General features: G+C 40.2%; 1 protein-coding gene across 9 annotated transcripts in view; it reads right to left on the bottom strand.

Moving 5' to 3' along the window:
- Positions 1 to 2,553: 2,553 nt before the first annotated feature.
- Pcgf5 (polycomb group ring finger 5) overlaps positions 2,554 to 19,550 on the bottom strand; it is a 123,342-nt gene continuing 106,345 nt past the window's right edge. For 6 of the 9 annotated variants that reach the window (XM_075973903.1, XM_075973901.1, XM_075973905.1 and 3 more), the window contains exons 8-10: positions 18,221 to 18,310; positions 13,539 to 13,598; positions 2,554 to 7,834 (exon numbers count right to left, since the gene is read on the bottom strand). In XM_075973903.1, the coding sequence (XP_075830018.1) occupies positions 7,787 to 7,834; positions 13,539 to 13,598; positions 18,221 to 18,310 (198 nt within the window). In that variant the 3' untranslated portion in view covers positions 2,554 to 7,786. Of the gene's footprint in view, positions 7,835 to 9,089; positions 9,136 to 13,538; positions 13,599 to 18,220; positions 18,311 to 19,550 lie in introns of all 9 variants that reach the window. The other 3 variants (XM_075973907.1, XM_075973910.1, XM_075973906.1) reach the window with 2 other exon arrangements.

The following is a 19,550-nucleotide window of genomic DNA, read 5'->3' as shown; positions in this document are numbered from 1 at the left end:
TCTTTTAGACAGATTCAATCTCGTATAGCCCACAGTGGCCTTAAAACTCAGAGATCCATCTGCCTCTTTCTCTCGAGTGCTGGGATTAAAGGTGTGTGCCACCGCTGCCTGGCTTCTATGGCTGACCAGTGGCTTACAACAGGGACGCAACTTCTCCAGGACAGGGTTTCTGGGGTGGAACAGGGTTTCCTAAGAAGGAACAGAGTTCAGGGAGAAAGGGCTATGCAGTTTAGTGAGGGTACAGAGCATCAGAAAGCCTGTCTTGCAGGGCGCAGGCTTGTAGGAGCAGCAGGAAGTTACACAGGGGTGCAGGAGTTACACAGGATTTCCTAGGAGAGTCCACTTCAAGGAGGGACTGGCTTTGTGAAAGCAGGATGCTGCAAATGCAGGACCCTGCCATTTCCACAGAGGCTCCGGGGGAAGGCTGGGGCTTGATAAGGGCAGGGATTCACCAGGTGAGCAGGTAAAGAGTGCGCTTTTGTTAGATGGAACAGGACTCCAAGGGAAGCTTGTGGGTTCAGGATGAGCAAGGCCAAATGGTTGTCACCAGCCTTGGAGGGTGGATGGGGCTGTGAGAGGGAATGCTGGCTGTTCTGGGCAGGGCTTGGAGGAGGTCTTGTTGAGAGAGACAGTGCTGTCTGAGGATAGCTTTATAGGGTGAGGACCCGGGTGTGCGGAGCTTAAAGGAGTAGGGCTGAGCAGGAGAAATGGGTTCATAAGGAGATCTTGAGGTCTGAAGAAACAGGAACCCCGAGTCGCCTGTGAAGAGTGGGTCTGCCCAGTGAGGTTAGTTTGAACAAACAGGGCAGTTTCCTTCACTGTGTTACTTAGCCTTGATAGACACGATTCCCATCTCATCTTTAGGGTAGCTATCCTGGCACTAAACTCCATGGCGGGACTTGGAATGTTAAGGATCCTTTTTGACTTGGCTTCCAGAAAATATCACCTGTAAATTCCCAGATACATAAAAAGTTGAACTCCTCAGGTACAGCCCACACACAAGACCCTCCATATCCTTCTAAACTAGAGGTAACAGCCAAACCTGTGTTGACAAGAACACTGTGAAGTCCCAGGTAAGCTATGACCTCCTCTCTTGAATGCAAGTGCAGAAAGTAAAACATTTATCTGTTTGTGCTGAATGTGTTCTCCTGCTTGGCCATGGCTTTACCAGGTCCTCTGGTTAGTCCTCCCAGCTTCTGGCCAATGCCATGCAAGGAGGATGAAGTGTGCCTAGTCCACGTACTCCCTGTGCAGGATCCTTCCTGCTCTTTTCCATTCTGAGCATCCATGGTGAAAGTAGAGGTAAGAGGCTGGAGGCCGAATCCAGCTGCATCTCAACATACTGAGGGCCTGAGCTGTCTCGCTACCTTCATGATCCACGAACATCAGTGGAGCACAGGGAAAAGCCTTCCCGCCTTTCGGACTCAGAGGTCTGTCTTTAGCCTAACTGGAATTCTGAAGCAAATGGCATGCAGGGTGCACTGAGACATAGCTAAAAGATGACCCCAAAGACACCGGAGTCAGACGGCATAAGCCTACGTCCTCTGGCTTTGAGAACTCTGGCCAGGGACCACAAGTCCTACATGCCTGAGTTTCTTTCCTTGTATAGTGAGTGAGGCTACTAACAGAACGTATCTTAAGAGGGCTGCAATCAGACCCAAACGAGCTAATACACAAGAGACTTAAGAATGACACCAGGCAAACCACAAGGGGCTTACAATGTCCACGGTCACTGATGTCATCCTTATCATAACTTTCTGTAAACCTTGCACTGTCACCAGACATAGAAGGGTTGAAATTAGGTATAACACCTAAAGACAAGTCAAGCTTTGTGTTAGCAGCGATTGTAACACATAGGTTATCAAGCATTGCTTTGAAGGCCTTAAGAAAAACAAAAAACAAAGAAAACCAAATAAACCCCACCTCCAACGACCCAACCAACCGACCAACCGACCGACCGACCGACCCACCAGTGAGGAATGTTCAAAGCCAAGTTCTCTAAGTGGTGGAGGAAAGTCTTTCAAATCTCTTGAGTCTTTGGTGCATAATTACCTTTTCTAGAGACTCCCTGGGTTTGAATAGTTTGGCATGTGCAGGTAGATACCTGAGGTACTAGTTAAGGGGCAGACACAGCTTCAGAAACGTTCCATAACACTTAGTTATAATCTCAAATACTCAATAAAGCTCAGTAAAATTTGCTATGCAAATGACTTAAAGGAACGTTTTTTTAACAGAGGTAGTAGTCTATACCTGTTGTGAGAGGTCCTTCCACTCCTCCAGCCTATAGCCGCTGAGATACCAGCCCATTGGGGTGTGGTCTCTCTCCCTTTAAAAAAAGCAGCCACTTCCCTCTCCTCTCTCTCTTCACTTCCTGCTCCACCGGGCGACTAGACTCCCTTCCTGGTTGCGCAGAGGGCTGTTGTCTGGGACGGTGATCTGTAAGTTTTTTCCCCTTTAAATAAATACCACCCTATTAATCATAATTCCAAACTGGTGTGGCATTGTTTGTGACTTACGCCTTCATATACCAAGTAACACTAAACAGGCAAGCAATAAATATGCAATCAAAAATTTAATAACAAAGATACTATTTTCAACATGGTCAAATATACATGGCTAAGCCCAGAATTAAAAAAACAACAACAAAAACCATCCAGCTCAACAGTACAGTCATACAGTTTTGTACAGAACATTCCATAGATTAACAGAAAATACATGAGCACAAAAATAAAAAATATTTAAAGAGAATCTCTAAGCAGCATTTTCTTTCTGCGGAACAGACATAGACCTTGTACTGATTAAATATCTACAGGTGCTTTTCCTTTACAAAAATACATAGACTCTTGATAGACTACGTCATTAACAATGACCTGGCAATTCTTTCACTTCAATTTGAATGATTCATAAGCTAAATCTTACAACCACAAAAAGGTTTTTATTTGTATTAAGATGTTACCACTTTTGACAAAAAGCTTAAAATATTTCGTATTTCAAAATAAAATTAGCAACATAACTCTACAATCTATTCTGTGCTAGATTTACCGCAAGGGCTATTCTAAGAAATGATTGCTGTTGAGCTGCCAGGCACAGCAAAGTGAAGGAACACACCCCCCTCCCCCCACATTCTTGTCCTAGACCACAGCTTCGTAAGGACACTTAGACCCCCACCCCCATTCTGAAAGAGACTGCAAAAGAAAGCCGGCCTTCCACAGTGCTAGGGTGACCTCCAGACATGCCCATGTGTAGAGGAGCCGCTCCTGGTCCCATGTCAATACACCAGACTGTGGAGATGTCCCCATGTGTGCTACAGCTGGCTTTCTAGTAAGCGCTACAAGACCAAAGAAAGCTAGGCCTGGTAGTTAACACATCTGTTACCCTTGATTCTAGAGTCAAAGACAATTAAGATAAACACCTTCCTGGAAAGCCGCCATTTTGAATCATCTGCATGGATCATGGAAAGGTGTCCTGAGGACAGGGACATCTGCATGAGAATTTAAAGCGATTCTTTTGAAATGTTTAATTTTCAGAAAATTATATCATTTTCTGAAAAAGCGCCCAAATATTTTAATTCTACTAGAAAATATGGTGTAAACTTACTATTTGTGAAAATCATGTTCCAGGAAAAGAAGGACTTTCAAATGACCTGAGAAACACTACAACTTAATCCAATTAAAGCTACTAAGGACATTTTATACATTTTATCTTAATCTCATGTTTTCAATCAAAACACACTGGAGCGAAGCCCACCAAGTAAACCCAACCCCATGGTGATTCTGTGCTCTGAAGGGCGTCTGGTCTCTAGAGATCTGTTCAGGCTCCCATGAAGCAGGCCCAGCAGATGCACCACGTACGTCCCTTACTGTTCTCCAGAGGATTTACACACTGTAAACAACCGGAACAGCATTTCAGGGCGTTATGATTCTAACCCAGAAGTTTTGGCAAATTCAGACTTATGTTTCACTGATATAAAGCAGATTTCTAGAGAATTCCTTATCCAATCAGAGGAATGGATGAGGGATATGGATGGCTCAGTTGCACAGTGCTTGCAGACCAGACTACACAGGACCGTGGGGCAGTTTCATCCACTCTGCGGTTGGTCCACCTCAGGCGGATTTTACCTTAGTGGTGGCGCAGAGCAGACCAACAACCCCAGAAAAAGAATGGCGTGCTGAAACATTTTTCAGTGCTTTTTGTCAAAATTTTGCCATATGGCTAAGTTTAATAACAATAAAGTAACTGCTAAGAAAGTCACTTTTAAAGAAAAGACAATCACAGGCCCTTGGGGAATCTCGCTTTTCAAAGCAGCGAAAGTGCATCTGTAAATCCAGTAGGATGTACTATGTATGTCCTACACAGGCAGGCCCTTCGGCACTTCTACTAAAGCGTGTCTACCAAGAAGCCCGGAGCTAAACAGGCGTAATTTCCTTCAGGCCACCTCCATGGAATAAAAGGCGTCTTAAAATTTAAAAATCTAAATTTTCTAAGTCTGTATTTCACCCATTTTCATGGGGACGGTATTTCTTTCTTCCTCACACTTGAGGATTTTCTAAGATCCACTGCCTGGTGCTGAAGCAAAGGTGCACACACCTGAAGGGGAATATGCTGGCTACAGCGGAGACACTTGACCCGCCCCACCCAGAAATCTCACCGCAGTGCATCATGGGCAATGCTTCAGTAAGAGATGTCACAGTCTAACAGTTCCCACCCTCTCAACTGTCCAAACTCTCTCCAACATGGTTACTAACAATAAAACATCTTTGGTGATACCTATATTCTTATAAAACTCTTTCTAAAAAGACTACTTTAGCTTGTTAAGTGCCTGTTTAGATATGAGACCAGTTATGAGACAAATATAGATGACTGGAGACTTATGCAGGAAACCTAAAACAGAATGCACTTTAGCAATGAGGCACTTTCTTTTAAACAGTCAGTAAAGCTTAACGGTTCACGACATTATATTAACACACTGAATTCTTTCTTCTGTGCTCACTGCATTTGTCCTGTGAAACACACTAGTGTGGGGCAGATGCTTGGTGAATAAGGAATATGTAAAAGCTGCCAAAAACCATTATTCTCGATACCCAAATCTCAGACTTAATATAACCTCATCAATGAGCCTTTTAGTTTATTTTTTAAGCTTGGAAAAGGACGTTTTCATTTCTCTATTAACTGATGTGATTACTGCAATTTAAAGAGATTCTTACAGACCACAGGCATTTTTATAGCCAAGATTCCTTGGTCTCTTTATGTCTGATTTTTAAGGCAGGTAAAACAGGTAACAAAATCTTTTCTGGAGTAGAATTCTTTAGTTTATTTCTTAAGGAACAACAGATTGAAGAATAATGTTAATTTATTCTTAAGTGTATAGATCCAGAGTGCTATTCCTGAAGATTATTTAAATACACAGGGTCATGCTAAAGAAACTCTGTACATGTAAAGCTGGCCACAAACAGTGTCTGCTCATGTTTCCCACAGCGGGTACGTGTCACACCAGTCAAGGAAATGTTCCACACTTGGCTGATGTACCAGAGGAGGCGGCTGAAAAAGCCCGATGCCACCAGCAATACCACATTACTCATGTTTCCATATGACATCAGCCGTCCTTAATGGTGTGTTTTGGCACATACTCTATTGCATCTCAGTGAAAACACCAATGCATAACATTAAATAAAGAAGAATTTTTATAAAACGGCTGTTTTATTAACTGTTTCCTATGTATCCCTTGGAAAATAGTCGTAACATGTCAGGCAACTAGCAAAATTTAAAGTAATCTTATATATTTAATTCACCTATGGCCTTAAGTTTTGGTTGGGGAGCCAAACAGCTGAGTCAGCGTGTGGCTTTCAAAACTGATTTTGACTTAAGTTTATTATAATTAACCTCCATGTTTAAAATACACTTATCTAAACATGACAAATATAGTATCTTTAAAATTTTTTAGGGGCAACTAGGTTTTATAAAATGTCAAAATCATTTCTATAGTCAGATAATAAATTGTTTTTTTTTTGTCAAGTATAATGATCGTCTCTAAACTTTAGAGTAAATGAACTGCCTTTTAAGCCCTGCTTGTGAGTTCTTCCAGGAACGGCCATTCTAACAAGATGAAGTTAAAGATGCTGTGGTCTTCTAATGCAGCGAACTTTAATACACTTTTTGACTTGGAAAAAAAAAAGATAAAAGGAAAAATAATCCCAAACTTTTAAACTTTTATATTATGAAATACGCCAAGATTGAGCTGCACTTTGTTATTTCTTAGGGCTGTTTTATTTCTATGGCGCACTCTGGAATCCAGAAAGCATTAGCTTATGACATATTTTGCTGGAAAGCATAGAGCACCCGTGTTCAGTCTTAACAACGATGTGTGAACACGCAGTGCTCTTGTCAGATTTCTCTAAGCGGTCATCTTCCCTCATTTCCCCACCCCTCAGAAGTTAACTTGTTTCAAAGCAACCAACTGACATATTCCACAGTTTTCTTTTTCAACTATGTATTTTACAAGAGCTAAAACATTACTCATGTAATAAGGTAACAGAGGACCTGACTTGCAGGCTAATTTTAAAATGAATGGAAGATGGAAGCAAATTGCCAACATCAAGTACACCATCGTGGTTCTCACTTCTGGTACACCCACCTTTAATGAACTCACAGTTAAAACAACAATCCCACTTCTCCTGTTTACTACAGTAACCTAATAAACTACCCCAAACCACTAATTTTGGTTAGAATATTTATCTACTACATGGCATTTATTTTGTTTTGTGCGTATGGTTTGGATATGTGCTGTGCAGCTAACAATCTTTTGGAAATCCATAAACGAGCGAATATCACCTAACATCTTAGTATTTAAAACCATCATAACAACCCTCTGCATGCCACAGCACACGCCTAAGGACGACCTGGAAGAAACGATACTTCCTAGAACGGCGTCAACAATGCAATGATGCACACAACATGGGCCAGACAACCAATGGAGTTCTGTAAGCAACACCACTTCCCTAAGACAGTAACAGACGTCAACATACTCACACATTAATTTATTACAAGTCAGTATGATCAGCTGCCAACGTTATGAACTTCAGTTGTCCAAATCATATATGTTTTCAATGTGAAGGGCTAATATGCCTTCCTGTGCAATGGCAGAGACTACCCAGACCTTTCAGGGTATCTCACATTGTAATGTGCTCTGGTCAAAAGGTAACTGGAATTCTTCACAAAAGGACTTACACTCAAGAATGAGCTGGTATTTTGGTTTTTTTTTTTGGCTGTTTATTCTTTTTTACATAAAAGTTTACCAAGAATAGGACAGTGGTTCAGAAACCACTTTTCTAAATATATTCTTATACAAAATAATTTCAAGATATAATTATACTAGGTTCTTGTACAGTACTCTATTTTAACAAGAATAAAAGTATTAAGTATGTGAAAACTGCAACACCACAAGGATTGAGCCATTTTACTAGTGTAATTAACATTAGAACGATCTTGCAACAGGCAAGCAAAATATTGAGAAAGCAGTCACGGCTGCACACCTAACCGAGTCCAGCCGTGCCTTGCACACTGTGAGACAGACGAGTATCTTATGCAGATGGTCAGTAGCAGAAGGGCACTTGGATTGCTCCTAAGAGAAACGACATGAAGGAAACTGACAATTTCGAGACAGACGATGCCTTATGTGCATGCTGACAATCAGACTGTGTCTCTCGAGTCCACACACCGTCACTGTGCAATCTGTCGACGAGTAAACAAACAGTGCAGGGTTCCTTCCGTGCAGGCTGGGCCCCTTGGCCTACCCAAAATCAATTCTTGGTCGGTACTGCAATACCATGGGGTACGACTATAAAAAAGAAAGCATGAGTAAGACTGTGTTTACATGAGAACGAGAGTTTACACAGAAAAGCTCTGAAGAACTGGGGATTATTATTTATACTGACTGATAATCATAATTACAAAAGTTAAAAATTTAGGTTGTCATTTAGGTTACTATCAGTACCTCTCCCTCCCGTCCTCCTTCCCCTCCCCTCCCTTCCTGTGGAGGGCCTATGGAGGACTACACACTGCACCCAACCAGCAACTCTGTGGGCTGAGCATTTGAGCCCTGGATTCTCCCATGGCTACTGCTGGTGAAAACCCACCAAACCACACAAGAGTAAGAGACCCTATTCTGCGAATGGGTAAAACTGGAATTTCCACAATATTGCTAATACATTTGATACCCCCTTCCTTTAGTATTTAAGATCTATTTTGAAATGCTCTTTAACAGTATTGAAGACATGTTCCTAACTGTTACATGGAATGGGGACTGCCTCCTTTCAATATGATATAGTGTTCACAGCTATTGGATGATGTAAGTAAAGTAAAAGCTTTCATTGTCCTTGGTGCTGTTCTCCGTACAAAGGCTCTGGCATCCAGGTACCCAACACACAGTCCCGGGGAGAGAAGGGCCTCCTGCAGATGGAGGTAAGGGCCACTCTCTCTCTCCACCTGCTTCATCACCTTCACCTTCACCACCATAGAGAACCAAATCATTAGAAAGCAGTCTGCAGAACTGACAATTTTCCTGTTCTAAAACTGGCAGGTTTTCATTTTTTAGTGAGATTCAATGAGCTAACTATCAAAGAATCAGGAAAAGAATGAGATGGCCACTGACCAATGTTTTGCTACCTCAGGATAGGTAGGTGCAAAGCCTTCAGGAGAGAGCACTGACTGAGATTCTGCAATCCTGAGATGCCCTTCCAGAGACTCAATGCTGCTATGTCCTAAGAGCAGCTAGGACAGGACAAGGGAGTGGTGAAGATGCCATGGGCCTTGTTCTCAGCTGAAGACTAAGCAAGTGCTTTTCTGATTTAATGGGCTGGCATACACGTCTCAGATTTGCAAGGTTCCAACAGTCTTAGCCTTATTCTGCTTTGTAATTCTGTTTACTTGTACTCACCTTAAGTTTTACTCTGGTCTTACAGAACCAGCTTATAACCAGGTAGTTGAGCACAAAGTTCTCTATTTCTGAAGCCGTCAGATTTTTTGAGACCACTGACAGTCACCTTATCTAACTTTATTAAGCCCCATTCTATTCCTCTCCACCCCCAGCTTACCCTTATTACAGCCTTTCGAACTTTACTTTCTATTCCTGATTGACTCCTGCAATTAAAATTTACCCGTTTTAGAATATGTTCATTATATAGAGTCCAGCAACAATTCTATTGGAGGTGAAAAAGAGACATAGAAGTAAAATAGCTTGGTTGTCAATGGCTGACATTTTCTGTTTGGGGCTAAGATTCCTTTTTTTTTTCTCTCTCCACTCCCCCAAAACTTGTGTTTGTTCTGTGGACACATGAAGTCTAATAATTTTACTGAAATGTGCAAATTCCTGACATTTCTTTCCCCTTTTAATTTGGCAATTTAATAAACATAAAATATCATTTTTACATTATTTCTTGACTTCTAAAAAGTTAATTACATCTATATTTTGTCAATTATATTTCCTTTCTATAGCTTGTCCAATCATGGAAAGTTTCTTCTTACAGATATATAGTAGTTGTTATATCTAATGTCATTAATCCACTTCCTGTCAGATACTGCAAAATTTATTAGATTTCTGCCTTGTACTTTTCAATATTAATAGTTAAGTCATGATTTGTCCCCTTTAATTTTCAAAGGTAAAGTGTGAAAGATCGTCTCTGCTAAAATATCATTTGCCTATGTTTTCTTCAATACAATTAAAATTTTTAACATTTATTGTTTTGATCCATCAAGAGTGTGTATCTGTGTATAATCTGAGACTTGAGTTGAAGTGCCTTGCTGTGGTCTTAGTGCAATTAACCAAGAGTCCCAGATCTGCATCCGACCTCCAACACTGTGGTCTTTGAATGTGCCATTTCCAACATCCCCTCTCCTGCCTGCTCCAAGGCCTTGGAGATCCTGAATGGCGAGACACACCTGTTTCTCAAGGCCACTGTGTGTTCTCCTGGCTTTAAGTGTTCTGTATTTATACTCACATGGCTGTCTTCCTCACGATTGAAACCTACCGCGTTTAAGAATTTTTTCTTTGATTATCTTACTGTACAAAATATTCCCGTGTGTGTGTGTCTGGGGAGGTGCATGTTCATCTCTCTCTGTGTATGCACATTTGTGGAGGCTAAAAGAAATCATGAGAATGGCTCCTCTAGGACTGTCCACCTTATTTTCTGAGACAGGGACTGTCATTCACCTGGAGCTAGCCAACAGGTAAGACTTGCTGGCTAGGGAGCCACAAGAATCCACCTGTCTCTGTTTCCAGAGGACTGGGATTAAATATATACCTGCCCAGTTTTATATGGGTTCTGGGATTGAATACAAGTCTTCATGCCTGCAAAACAAATATGTTACCAAGACATCTATATCTACTTAGTTTCCCTTGGACACTAAAATTTCCTTTTTTTTTTTTTTTGGTCTAATTGTTCTATGAGTGAAAACTTGCGCCTGATGTTTATGTCTATAGCTCCGGGGCTAGAAGAATACCCCCAAGCATACTTACAATGCACAACATCTATTTTTAAAGGAACATTTCTGCCTCAGCCCTTGGAACCACTGCAATTGGAGGCTCCTGGACAAGAGCTTATCCGGGAGCAGTTCTCTCTCCTCATGCCTGTGTAGATCAGCACCTGACTTGAGCTCTCAGTGTTCTGATACACTGTTGCTTGCAGGTGGCAGTGACCATGTCCCATTCATGACTTATCTGAAAATGTGACTGACCAGAAACACCTAGTTCCTGATTTGCGTGAGTTTAACTTTGTTCAGTTAAACAAGATATTGTAAAAGTATGCAGAGTTGCCGGGCGGTGGTGGCTCACGCCTTTAATCCCAGCACTCAGGAGGCAGAGGCAGGCGGATCTCTGTGAGTTCGAGACCAGCCTGGTCTACAAGAGCTAGTTCCAGGACAGGCTCCAAAACCACAGAGAAACCTTGCCTCGAAAAACCAAAAAAAAAAAAAAAAAAGTATGCAGAGTTACATTTAACTTCATAATTTGACTTCGTGCACAGCATGACATCTAAGATGCTATTTAAAGTCTGTGTGTGTGAAACGAACTCGAGATATTCATGAGTAGTTCTCTGTTTTGAGGAAATATATATTTGACTAAAAAATTCTGTAATCACCTGCCCTTATACTTGACTTATTTTTAACAGTTTTATTAAAAAAAAAACTCCAAGATGCATACAAGGAGACAAAGAGGAGACAGAAAATGTGAAATATTAATTGGTAAATCTAGGTAAAGGATTTATTTGAAGTAATTACTTCAGTTTTCAATTTTCAAACTTCAAACTAAGTAGTAGGAAAATGAATACTAACCTTGGATTTTTATCAAATGTCTTTTCAGCATTTACTGATTTTCATTTTCGAGTATCATGAGATATACTAGCTTGTTATTTGTCTTTGTCTCTATAATATTAAGCTATTCTTGCATTTCTGATAAAAATTCTACCAGGCCTTGGTTTTATCCCTTTAGTACATTTTTGTACATTATTTAGTAATATCTTTGCACTTATATTCAAAGTGATATTTGGTTCTAGTTTTCAAAAGATTTTATTTTTATTTTTAAACTAGGTGTATATGTATGGGTCTGTGCTTATGTGAATACAGGTGCCCAAACTGTCCAGGGAGGGGTCCATTCCCTGGAGCCACCTGATGTGGGTACTAGGAACTTAACGCTGGTCCTCTGCAAGACAAACATGCATGCTTAATGCCTGTGCCACCTTGCTTGGTGCTAGTCCAACTGTACTCACTGTAAAGTTCTACTGTCATATTGACGCTCCCTTTATGAAATGATTTTGGGAAAATTTAAATGCAAGATTTAATTTTCTTACAAGATTGTTATCCACAATGAAGCGTTGAGGAAAAGGAAGTGAGTGTGAGGGTGAAGATTTGTCTTATCCGACGTACTTCTACACTTAGCATCAGAGCTAAGGAGCAACTTCACCTCTCAGGAGACCGACAGCAATATGAAGACAGATGTGGAAGTGATGGACCATGGGTTATAATGCAGACAAGGTTATCACCATGACTTATCACGCCTGCCATTTGGAGTTTATCAATCTCACTACATCAGCTGAACTGTTTGCTCAGCCCTGGTGCTCATCTGCACAAAGAAAGAACAGCTTCCTTTCCGGGTGGCTTGCTCTTAGCCCATTTACAAGTGTGTCAGGTTACTCCATGATGGAGGTAGGTCATTGTTAATTAATAAAGAAACTGCTTGGCCTGATAGGATAGAACATAGGTGGGTGGAGTAAACAGAACAGAATGCTGGGAGGAAGAGGAAGTTAGGCAATCGCCATGCCACTCTCCTCTCCAGGGCAGACACTATGAAGCTCCGACCCAAGATGGACGTAGGCTAGAATCTTCCTGGTAAGCGCACCTCGTGGTGCCACACACATTAATAGAAATGGGCCAAGCAGTGTTTATATGAATACAGTTTGTGTGTTGTTATTTCGGGGCATAAGCTAGCCAGGTGGCCGAGAGCCGTGCTGCAGGAACACAGCCCGCAGCTCCTACTACAACTCCATTCCTAAAAATAAAATATGTATCAAAAAGCTCATTTTAATGAATTGAGATTCCCATAATCACAGCATTAACCAAAAGAGCAAAATTCTAGATATGCTGCTCATTAAAGTTTCTGCTTAGTGACTTCACAAGTATTCTTTTAAGACACAATATAAACTAATTTGTCTCAACCTTAAAACTGCAACACTGAAGTTTGCTAGTTATTGACTACTGGAACCAGACTGATGATTTTCTGGGGAAAAGGGCAATGGATTATTTTAAAGAAATACTACAACTCATCCATGAGATTAAGACTGACCATGTTATCTCTGCATTTAGTAATATAATATTTATGCCCTTTACTGTATTGTACACTCTTCTGTTCTCCATTTAAAAATATTTACCTTTAAATATATGTATGTGTGCGGGCATGTGCATATCAGTGAGGGTCTCAGATGCCCTAGAACCAGAGTTTAGGTAGTTACAAGCCACCTGATGTGGGCTCTGGGAATCAAAACTGGTTTTGAACTGCTGAGTCATCTCTCCAGCCTGTTTCCCAAATTTCTAAAATGTGTTTTTATTAGACAAAAAAGTTTTTCTTAGACACAAGTTTAAACTCCTTGTGTGTTACAAGTGAACTCATATTCCTCTGTGGTAGCCAGAGCAGCAGTTAGGTGGGCCCAGCAGCCAGATCACAATTAAGAGTTAGCCCTAGCCCTATTTAGAGTCACTCAGTTTGACATTTCATCTCAATATAAGACAGATTAGAGATTTCTCAGGGGATGAAATAAATGATTATTAAAAATTCCTGATTCATAAGTAATAGTTGTTACACACAATTTCATTTTTAGTTCAGTAAAATGGTTAATTCGGGAGAAATGAAATAATGGGAAACTTGTTATTTAAGTTTGGAAAGACTTTAAAAATTGCTCTTACAAAGTGACAAGTCTGAGAACTTGAGTTTGGGATGGGAGTGGTAAGCACAGGGCACTGTGATGGTCATGTGTACCGCCATGAGTGCCTCTTACCTGATACAAAGTGCCATCCTGAGAGCAGACTTGCGAGGTTGAGCAGTTCAGACAGCGAAACTGCGGAGGAGATGAACTCATCAGATAAGAGGCATCCACAATGGGACACATTTAAAACTTGTTATTTAAAATGGTTTAATGTCAAAAGTAAGTGCCAACATGAGAAATTTAAATAAACATTGAGGAATGGTGTTTTTTTTTTTTTTGGAGGGGAAATATTTAGTAACCTGGTGATTGGTAAATTTTAGTGTTAAGTAATTTTAACATTTATCTATGCAGGTTTTTAATAATTTATTTGTTTGTTTTTAATATTCTAAACCTACCAAGATGGTATCCTACCCCTTTCATTTCATTTTCAAATGCTAGTTTCTGAGGCATACCCATCTCTTAGTACAGAGGGTACCATCATCTTTCTTCTCTTAGTACAGAGTGGGTACCATCTTTCTCCCACCTGTTCCTGAGATTGATCTCTCCTATGCCTCTTCTTCAGCTACTCTGAGAACAGTACTTAGGATCAGAACTCTGAGGGGCAGGGAACTCCATCAACCTTTGAGGGACGGAGGCATTGCCCTTTTACTTTCATACTGCTTAGGTTAGATTCTTAATCCCCAAGTCTGTTTTAACAGCACTGATGAGCTCCTTGAGTCTGTTTGATGCGCAGGTCTGCAGTCTTAATAGTTATGCAACTAACTTCTAAGTTATGCACATATGTAACACAGTACATTCTTCCAAATGGAAAAAATTAAATGTAAAAAAAAAGCTGGAAAATTAAATTTAAATTAATCAGGAAAAGTTTAACTTCCCAAAGCCGACTTTGTAAGATAATAATCGTCCCCAGGTTTTTTGGAGCTGGTCCTTTATTATGCACCAGGCTCATTGTCATGCTCTCAGGACAGCCTCCATCTGTCCTTTTCTGGCTCAGGCAGTCCTCAAGCTCTAACCTACCACATTTGTCTGACTGTGCAAGCTGCAAAAATCATTCAGTAAGAATACAGAGTTAAGATAGAAGTGATTTTGATGTGGGAGTGTCACATATCAATCTGTTGATTTCATTGGTTAAGCAATAAAAAAACTGCTTGGTCCTCATAGGTTAAAACATAGGTGGGAGGAGTAAACAGAACAGAAGGCTGAGAGGAAGAAGCTGAGTCAGAGAGTCGCCATGATTTTCCCACTCCAGGCAGATGCAGATTAAGATCATTCCTGGTAAGCCAGCTCGTGGGCTACAGCAGATTATTAGAAATGGGCTAGTCCAGGTGCGAGAGTTAGCCTAGAAGAGGCTAGATATAATGGGCCAAGCGGTGTTTAAAAGAATATAGTTTCCGTGTAATTATTTCTGGTAAAGCTAGCCGTGAGGGTGCCGGGGACGCAGCCCGCCGCTCCTAATTACAACATGATTTCTTGAATTTTTCTTATTAATCTCTTTGGTATCAGTTAAAACAGATGTTTTTTCCCCCCTAAAACTGCCAGAAATTGCAAATCAAGCGATGAGAGGCAGGCATGGTGCTGAAGTGGCTGAGGCTGCAGGAAGAGCATTTGGGCAAAGGCAGCTAGTCTAACCAGACAGCGAGCAGGAACAACACCGGTCTGGTCCGGTCCGTGATGGAAAGCTGAAGACGAACAGACAGATGCTGACAGTAGCTCTCACGGAGTGGAGGGAGAGTGGATGAAGATCATAACATAGTTTAACGGAGACACTGTTACTTTTTTACATTTATTAGACTAGGCATTCTGCTAAGCATTTTAGCACATAATATTAATTCTTGCTAAATTTTCCTACACAGATACTGTCACAATTTTAAGGATTCCAAGAACTGAGGAAAAATTGGGAGGCAGAACACAACTGGGAGCAAAAGAAAGCTTCAGCATACGCAGCAAAAAGTGTTCAGAACACAAAAGCAGTTCCCAGAAGTCAACCAGAAGACGACAAACTCATGATTAAAAGGGCAATAATATGAACACTCACAAAGACGTTATGTTGCTAATATGAGCACCAAGAAGTCAGAAAATGGGCCTCTTGTACATTACTGGTACAACTAGAACTTGTGAAACTTTTTTCTAAGAACTGACAACCTCTCACACTGTGAAACTTAGTCCATTGAAAACCTAGCAATCTAGGCAATGGCTATGCTTGTTCATTTGCAGAAATACATGCCTTGTACTATATACAGCACTGCTTGAAATGTTAAAACTAAAACAAACTCCTAATGCCCACCAAAATAGTTAATTAAATTATACTAGTACTGCAAACTGAATTGTATCAATATTTTGAGAAATAACTTCAAAATGCAATGGTTTTCCATAAGACATATCAAATGAGAATAAACTTGCTAGCAATATATATGATTCTAGTTATGTCTCAGAAAACTTATGACCACTGGCACTGGCATTATGAAGAGAAATACTAGATTGTTGGCAACATTAGACAACTGAGTAACCCCTGACTGAAACATGAATCTTTAATTCCATACCCTCAACTTGTAGAAGTCACAGAAGAAACCTGGCCACTGATCATGTCTCCCAAAATTTCTGTAAAGATTCAGGTGTTCACATGAGTAGAGCCTTCTAGAAATGACTCAGGGTCGCCCAAGCCTACTGAGCCTACTGTACGTTGCCATCATCCCTAGAGCGTTTGTGTTTGTACCGAGATTTAAGACACACTACTGTCATCCTACTCGTCAGCAACAGACCAACCCTGACATTAGGAGTGACAACTGCCAAACAAAAACACTGTTGTGAACTATGAAAGTTATAGCAGCTGTCTGACCAGGTATTTGTTTTAATTCGTAAGGATAAAGATATTTTAAAATAATTCATCATGAGGAGAACGGTAGAAGCCACCTAGGGTCATCTTTTCTAATAAAACTAAAAACCTGAAACCTCAGAACTGTGTGATCAGAAATGTAATTACATAAAGACTAATTTAGTTGGCAGTCTGTTAGCAAAAGGCTTATATGAGTTAATCCTTTCATGCTTTGACATTAAAATAACTAGCAATGCTGAGCTTGATGGCCCATGCTTCTAATGAGGCAGAGGCAGGAGAATATTAGTCTGAGGTTAGTTAGCCTGTGCTATTGAGCTCCAGGCCAGCTTGAGCTAAATAGTAAAATCTTCATTCAAAACACAGTCCCCCACCCCAGGCACATACAAATGGACACCATGGGCAATCTTCAGGAGAGCACTTGTCACAGACAGGTGAGCCGTAGGAGAGGTGACCTTTAACCTGCAGTCTGTTCTAGCACTCACATGCTGAAATGCCCACTGAACTAGCAAAGAAAGACAGGATTACTTTTTATTGCAGGACTGTTACTGTAGAATTGGAGTATTTGCTTCTGACAATGCAGACTTACCCTTTGCAGTGTGCACCTGTACCTGAAACATTTCAGGCTTAAGGATCCCATGAAACCATAAAGTCTACAAACAAGGCAGATTTTATTTATGTGATGAACCCTAAAGTAGTCTGATATCTTCTTCAAGGACACACCACTAGAATATAAATTTTTTTTCCCGGTCTTGAGAACATTTTTGCCAGTGACTAGACTACTGAGCCTCACAGAGAAGATCCATGCAAAAACCAGACAGGAAAACAACAAAAATCTTGATTTAAGAACTTAGATGCTTCAATATTATCACATCATCACATTTTCTTCTAAAAAAGTAGACAAATATCTTAAGCACTCTATTGTACAAGGATTTTTGAGGTTTGCTAACAGTTCAACCGATGTTACTTAAACGTCATGTCATTACTGAAACAGTCACCGTCACTATTGGTAAACACTACATCATCTGTACTGTGTGAGGTATCTCATCAATAACATTTTCATAAGAAAATGCAATAAAATCTAGTAGAAACATTATAGTGTTAATGTACAACATACTGTATTATAAAAACCACACTCTTACTGCTTCATGGGTAAGCTTGGGTGTTAAGCAGCGCAGCTTTCTACTCAATCTTAGGTGTATTTATGTATGCAGATCAAGGGAATCTGTGGTAGCATTGTTCACAATAGTGCTCCTTACTCCCAGACAGGCTTGTAATACAGTACACAGAGTGCCTCACACATTTCCCTAATATTCCTGGCTCAGGTGGACTCAAAGAGGTTTTTTATTTTATTTTTTTTAGAACATAACCAAAAATACTTAAAACACACACCAAAACCAGTTTTGGGGGGAAGGATTGACCTTAGGTTTTCACCTGTGAACAATTTCTCCCTCATCACTACGGCCAAAAGCACAGGAATCTACTGCTGGATCAGAAACCTCTGCTAATGCAGTCATCCTTAAGTCCGGCTTTATACTTCCAGTGATCATCAAATCCTACCCACCTCTTCTCTCCACCACAGCCCTAGTGCTATCAGGGCAGAAGAGAGTCTGTCTGAGCCCGCTTCACTCACTCACATTTCCAGCAGACACAAGGATTTAGAAAGTACACGACACCTCTGCCCTCAGCCTAGCACAATCCTGGATTTATTTATTGCTGGACTTAAAAACTCACCTTCAAAATATTTAACATAGTCACTGATCTTGTACTTGGACCAAGTTTTAGGTGCTTGGGAATAAAGAGGATCCAGTTTCTTCTCTTTCCCAAATTAATTTCTTAAAGCTCCTTAATGATACTATTAAATTTAAACTACATAATAACATATAACTAAATATACACATAGGTAAATATAAAAGCAATTTACATTTTCTCCTCTTAGTCGCCATCTTGTCATATAGATGAATTCCATAGTATGATCCTTCCCCATAATTTCACCATTGCACAGCACGTCCAACTTTAAAAAGAATAATTAAAATAGATCAGTCCAAAGAAAAACTGAATTCATACTTTTATGTATTTTCAAATTTTAAAAGATTCAATTAGTTATACCAACATAAAAGTACCAATTATAAAACACTGACTTTTTTTTTATTAAAACCACTCTCCCACAGAATGACAATGGTACAGATTTAACTAGATAAAACATCATTTATCTTGAGCAACACAACCACATCTCATGTTGATACAGCTTACAAATACAGTACCAACCATCTTGATTCATGTTTCTGCAATCCTACATGTTTTATTCTATAAACATGGGATTACTCTTACGAATGAGAAGAGTGTAGCAAGTGTATAGAGATGTGTAGAGAGTGCAGACATGTAGCAAACGCCTTCTAAATTCACTACTCGAAATCCTCTGAAGTTCCTGGGATTGAAAGGAGTTTCACCTTCTCCTTACCGGGGGTGGGCTGTGTGTGTTTGTGTGTCAAAAAGATGGGGAATATGAGGCATTACATCTGTGCTCTGGGCTATCATGGGATCAAAGAGACAGGGCATTACAGCTGATGCACACACCTGTGCTCTGGGCTATCATGGGATCAAAGAGACAGGGCATAACACCTGCAGCACAGACCTGTGCTCCAGGCTATCTAGCCTCTCGGGTGTACTTATGGATCCTCTTCTCACCCTGTATGAAATGTCATAACAAAGTGTATGTACAAAACCTCCCCCTCATGTTTGAGGCTGTAGGAAACGAAGCTTCGAAAGGCTACAAGAACCTTGTGTGTGCTTTATAATTCAACAAAGAATATATAATCTATGTTTATCAAAGATCCTATAAAAGAGATATCTCAGTCCTTTAGTTTCTAATGAAAGAAACTGGTTAAGATTTTATTTCAAGTGTGAAGGGGAAAGGAGTCTTAAAGAAATCTGTATCTATCTAAACAAAGACTACAATTTTTAACTTGAAGACTAACACAAAATTTAGTCCCAATTATATTAGATATATGAACTAAATTATTGATATTTTAATGATTTGTGGTGATATGTAAATTTTGAAAATTTTCAGTTATTGTATTAATTCTTAAAAGAACAAAGTAGGCACCTCTCTTATCCTGTCTGTAAAACCAATTCCTAAGCAAAGATGTAAAGGTGCAATTACTAACCAGGCAGGCTGCACCCACAGTCATCAACTCAAGTGCCCTGTACCAATTAGTGACGCTGCTATGGACGTTTAAGACATTTCATTAAAT

The sequence above is a fragment of the Microtus pennsylvanicus genome, chromosome 5 (genome assembly GCF_037038515.1).
Source record: "Microtus pennsylvanicus isolate mMicPen1 chromosome 5, mMicPen1.hap1, whole genome shotgun sequence".
Taxonomy (NCBI): domain Eukaryota; kingdom Metazoa; phylum Chordata; class Mammalia; order Rodentia; family Cricetidae; genus Microtus; species Microtus pennsylvanicus.
Note: the sequence above shows the minus strand (reverse complement) of the source record. Positions and strands in the feature narration are given on the sequence as shown.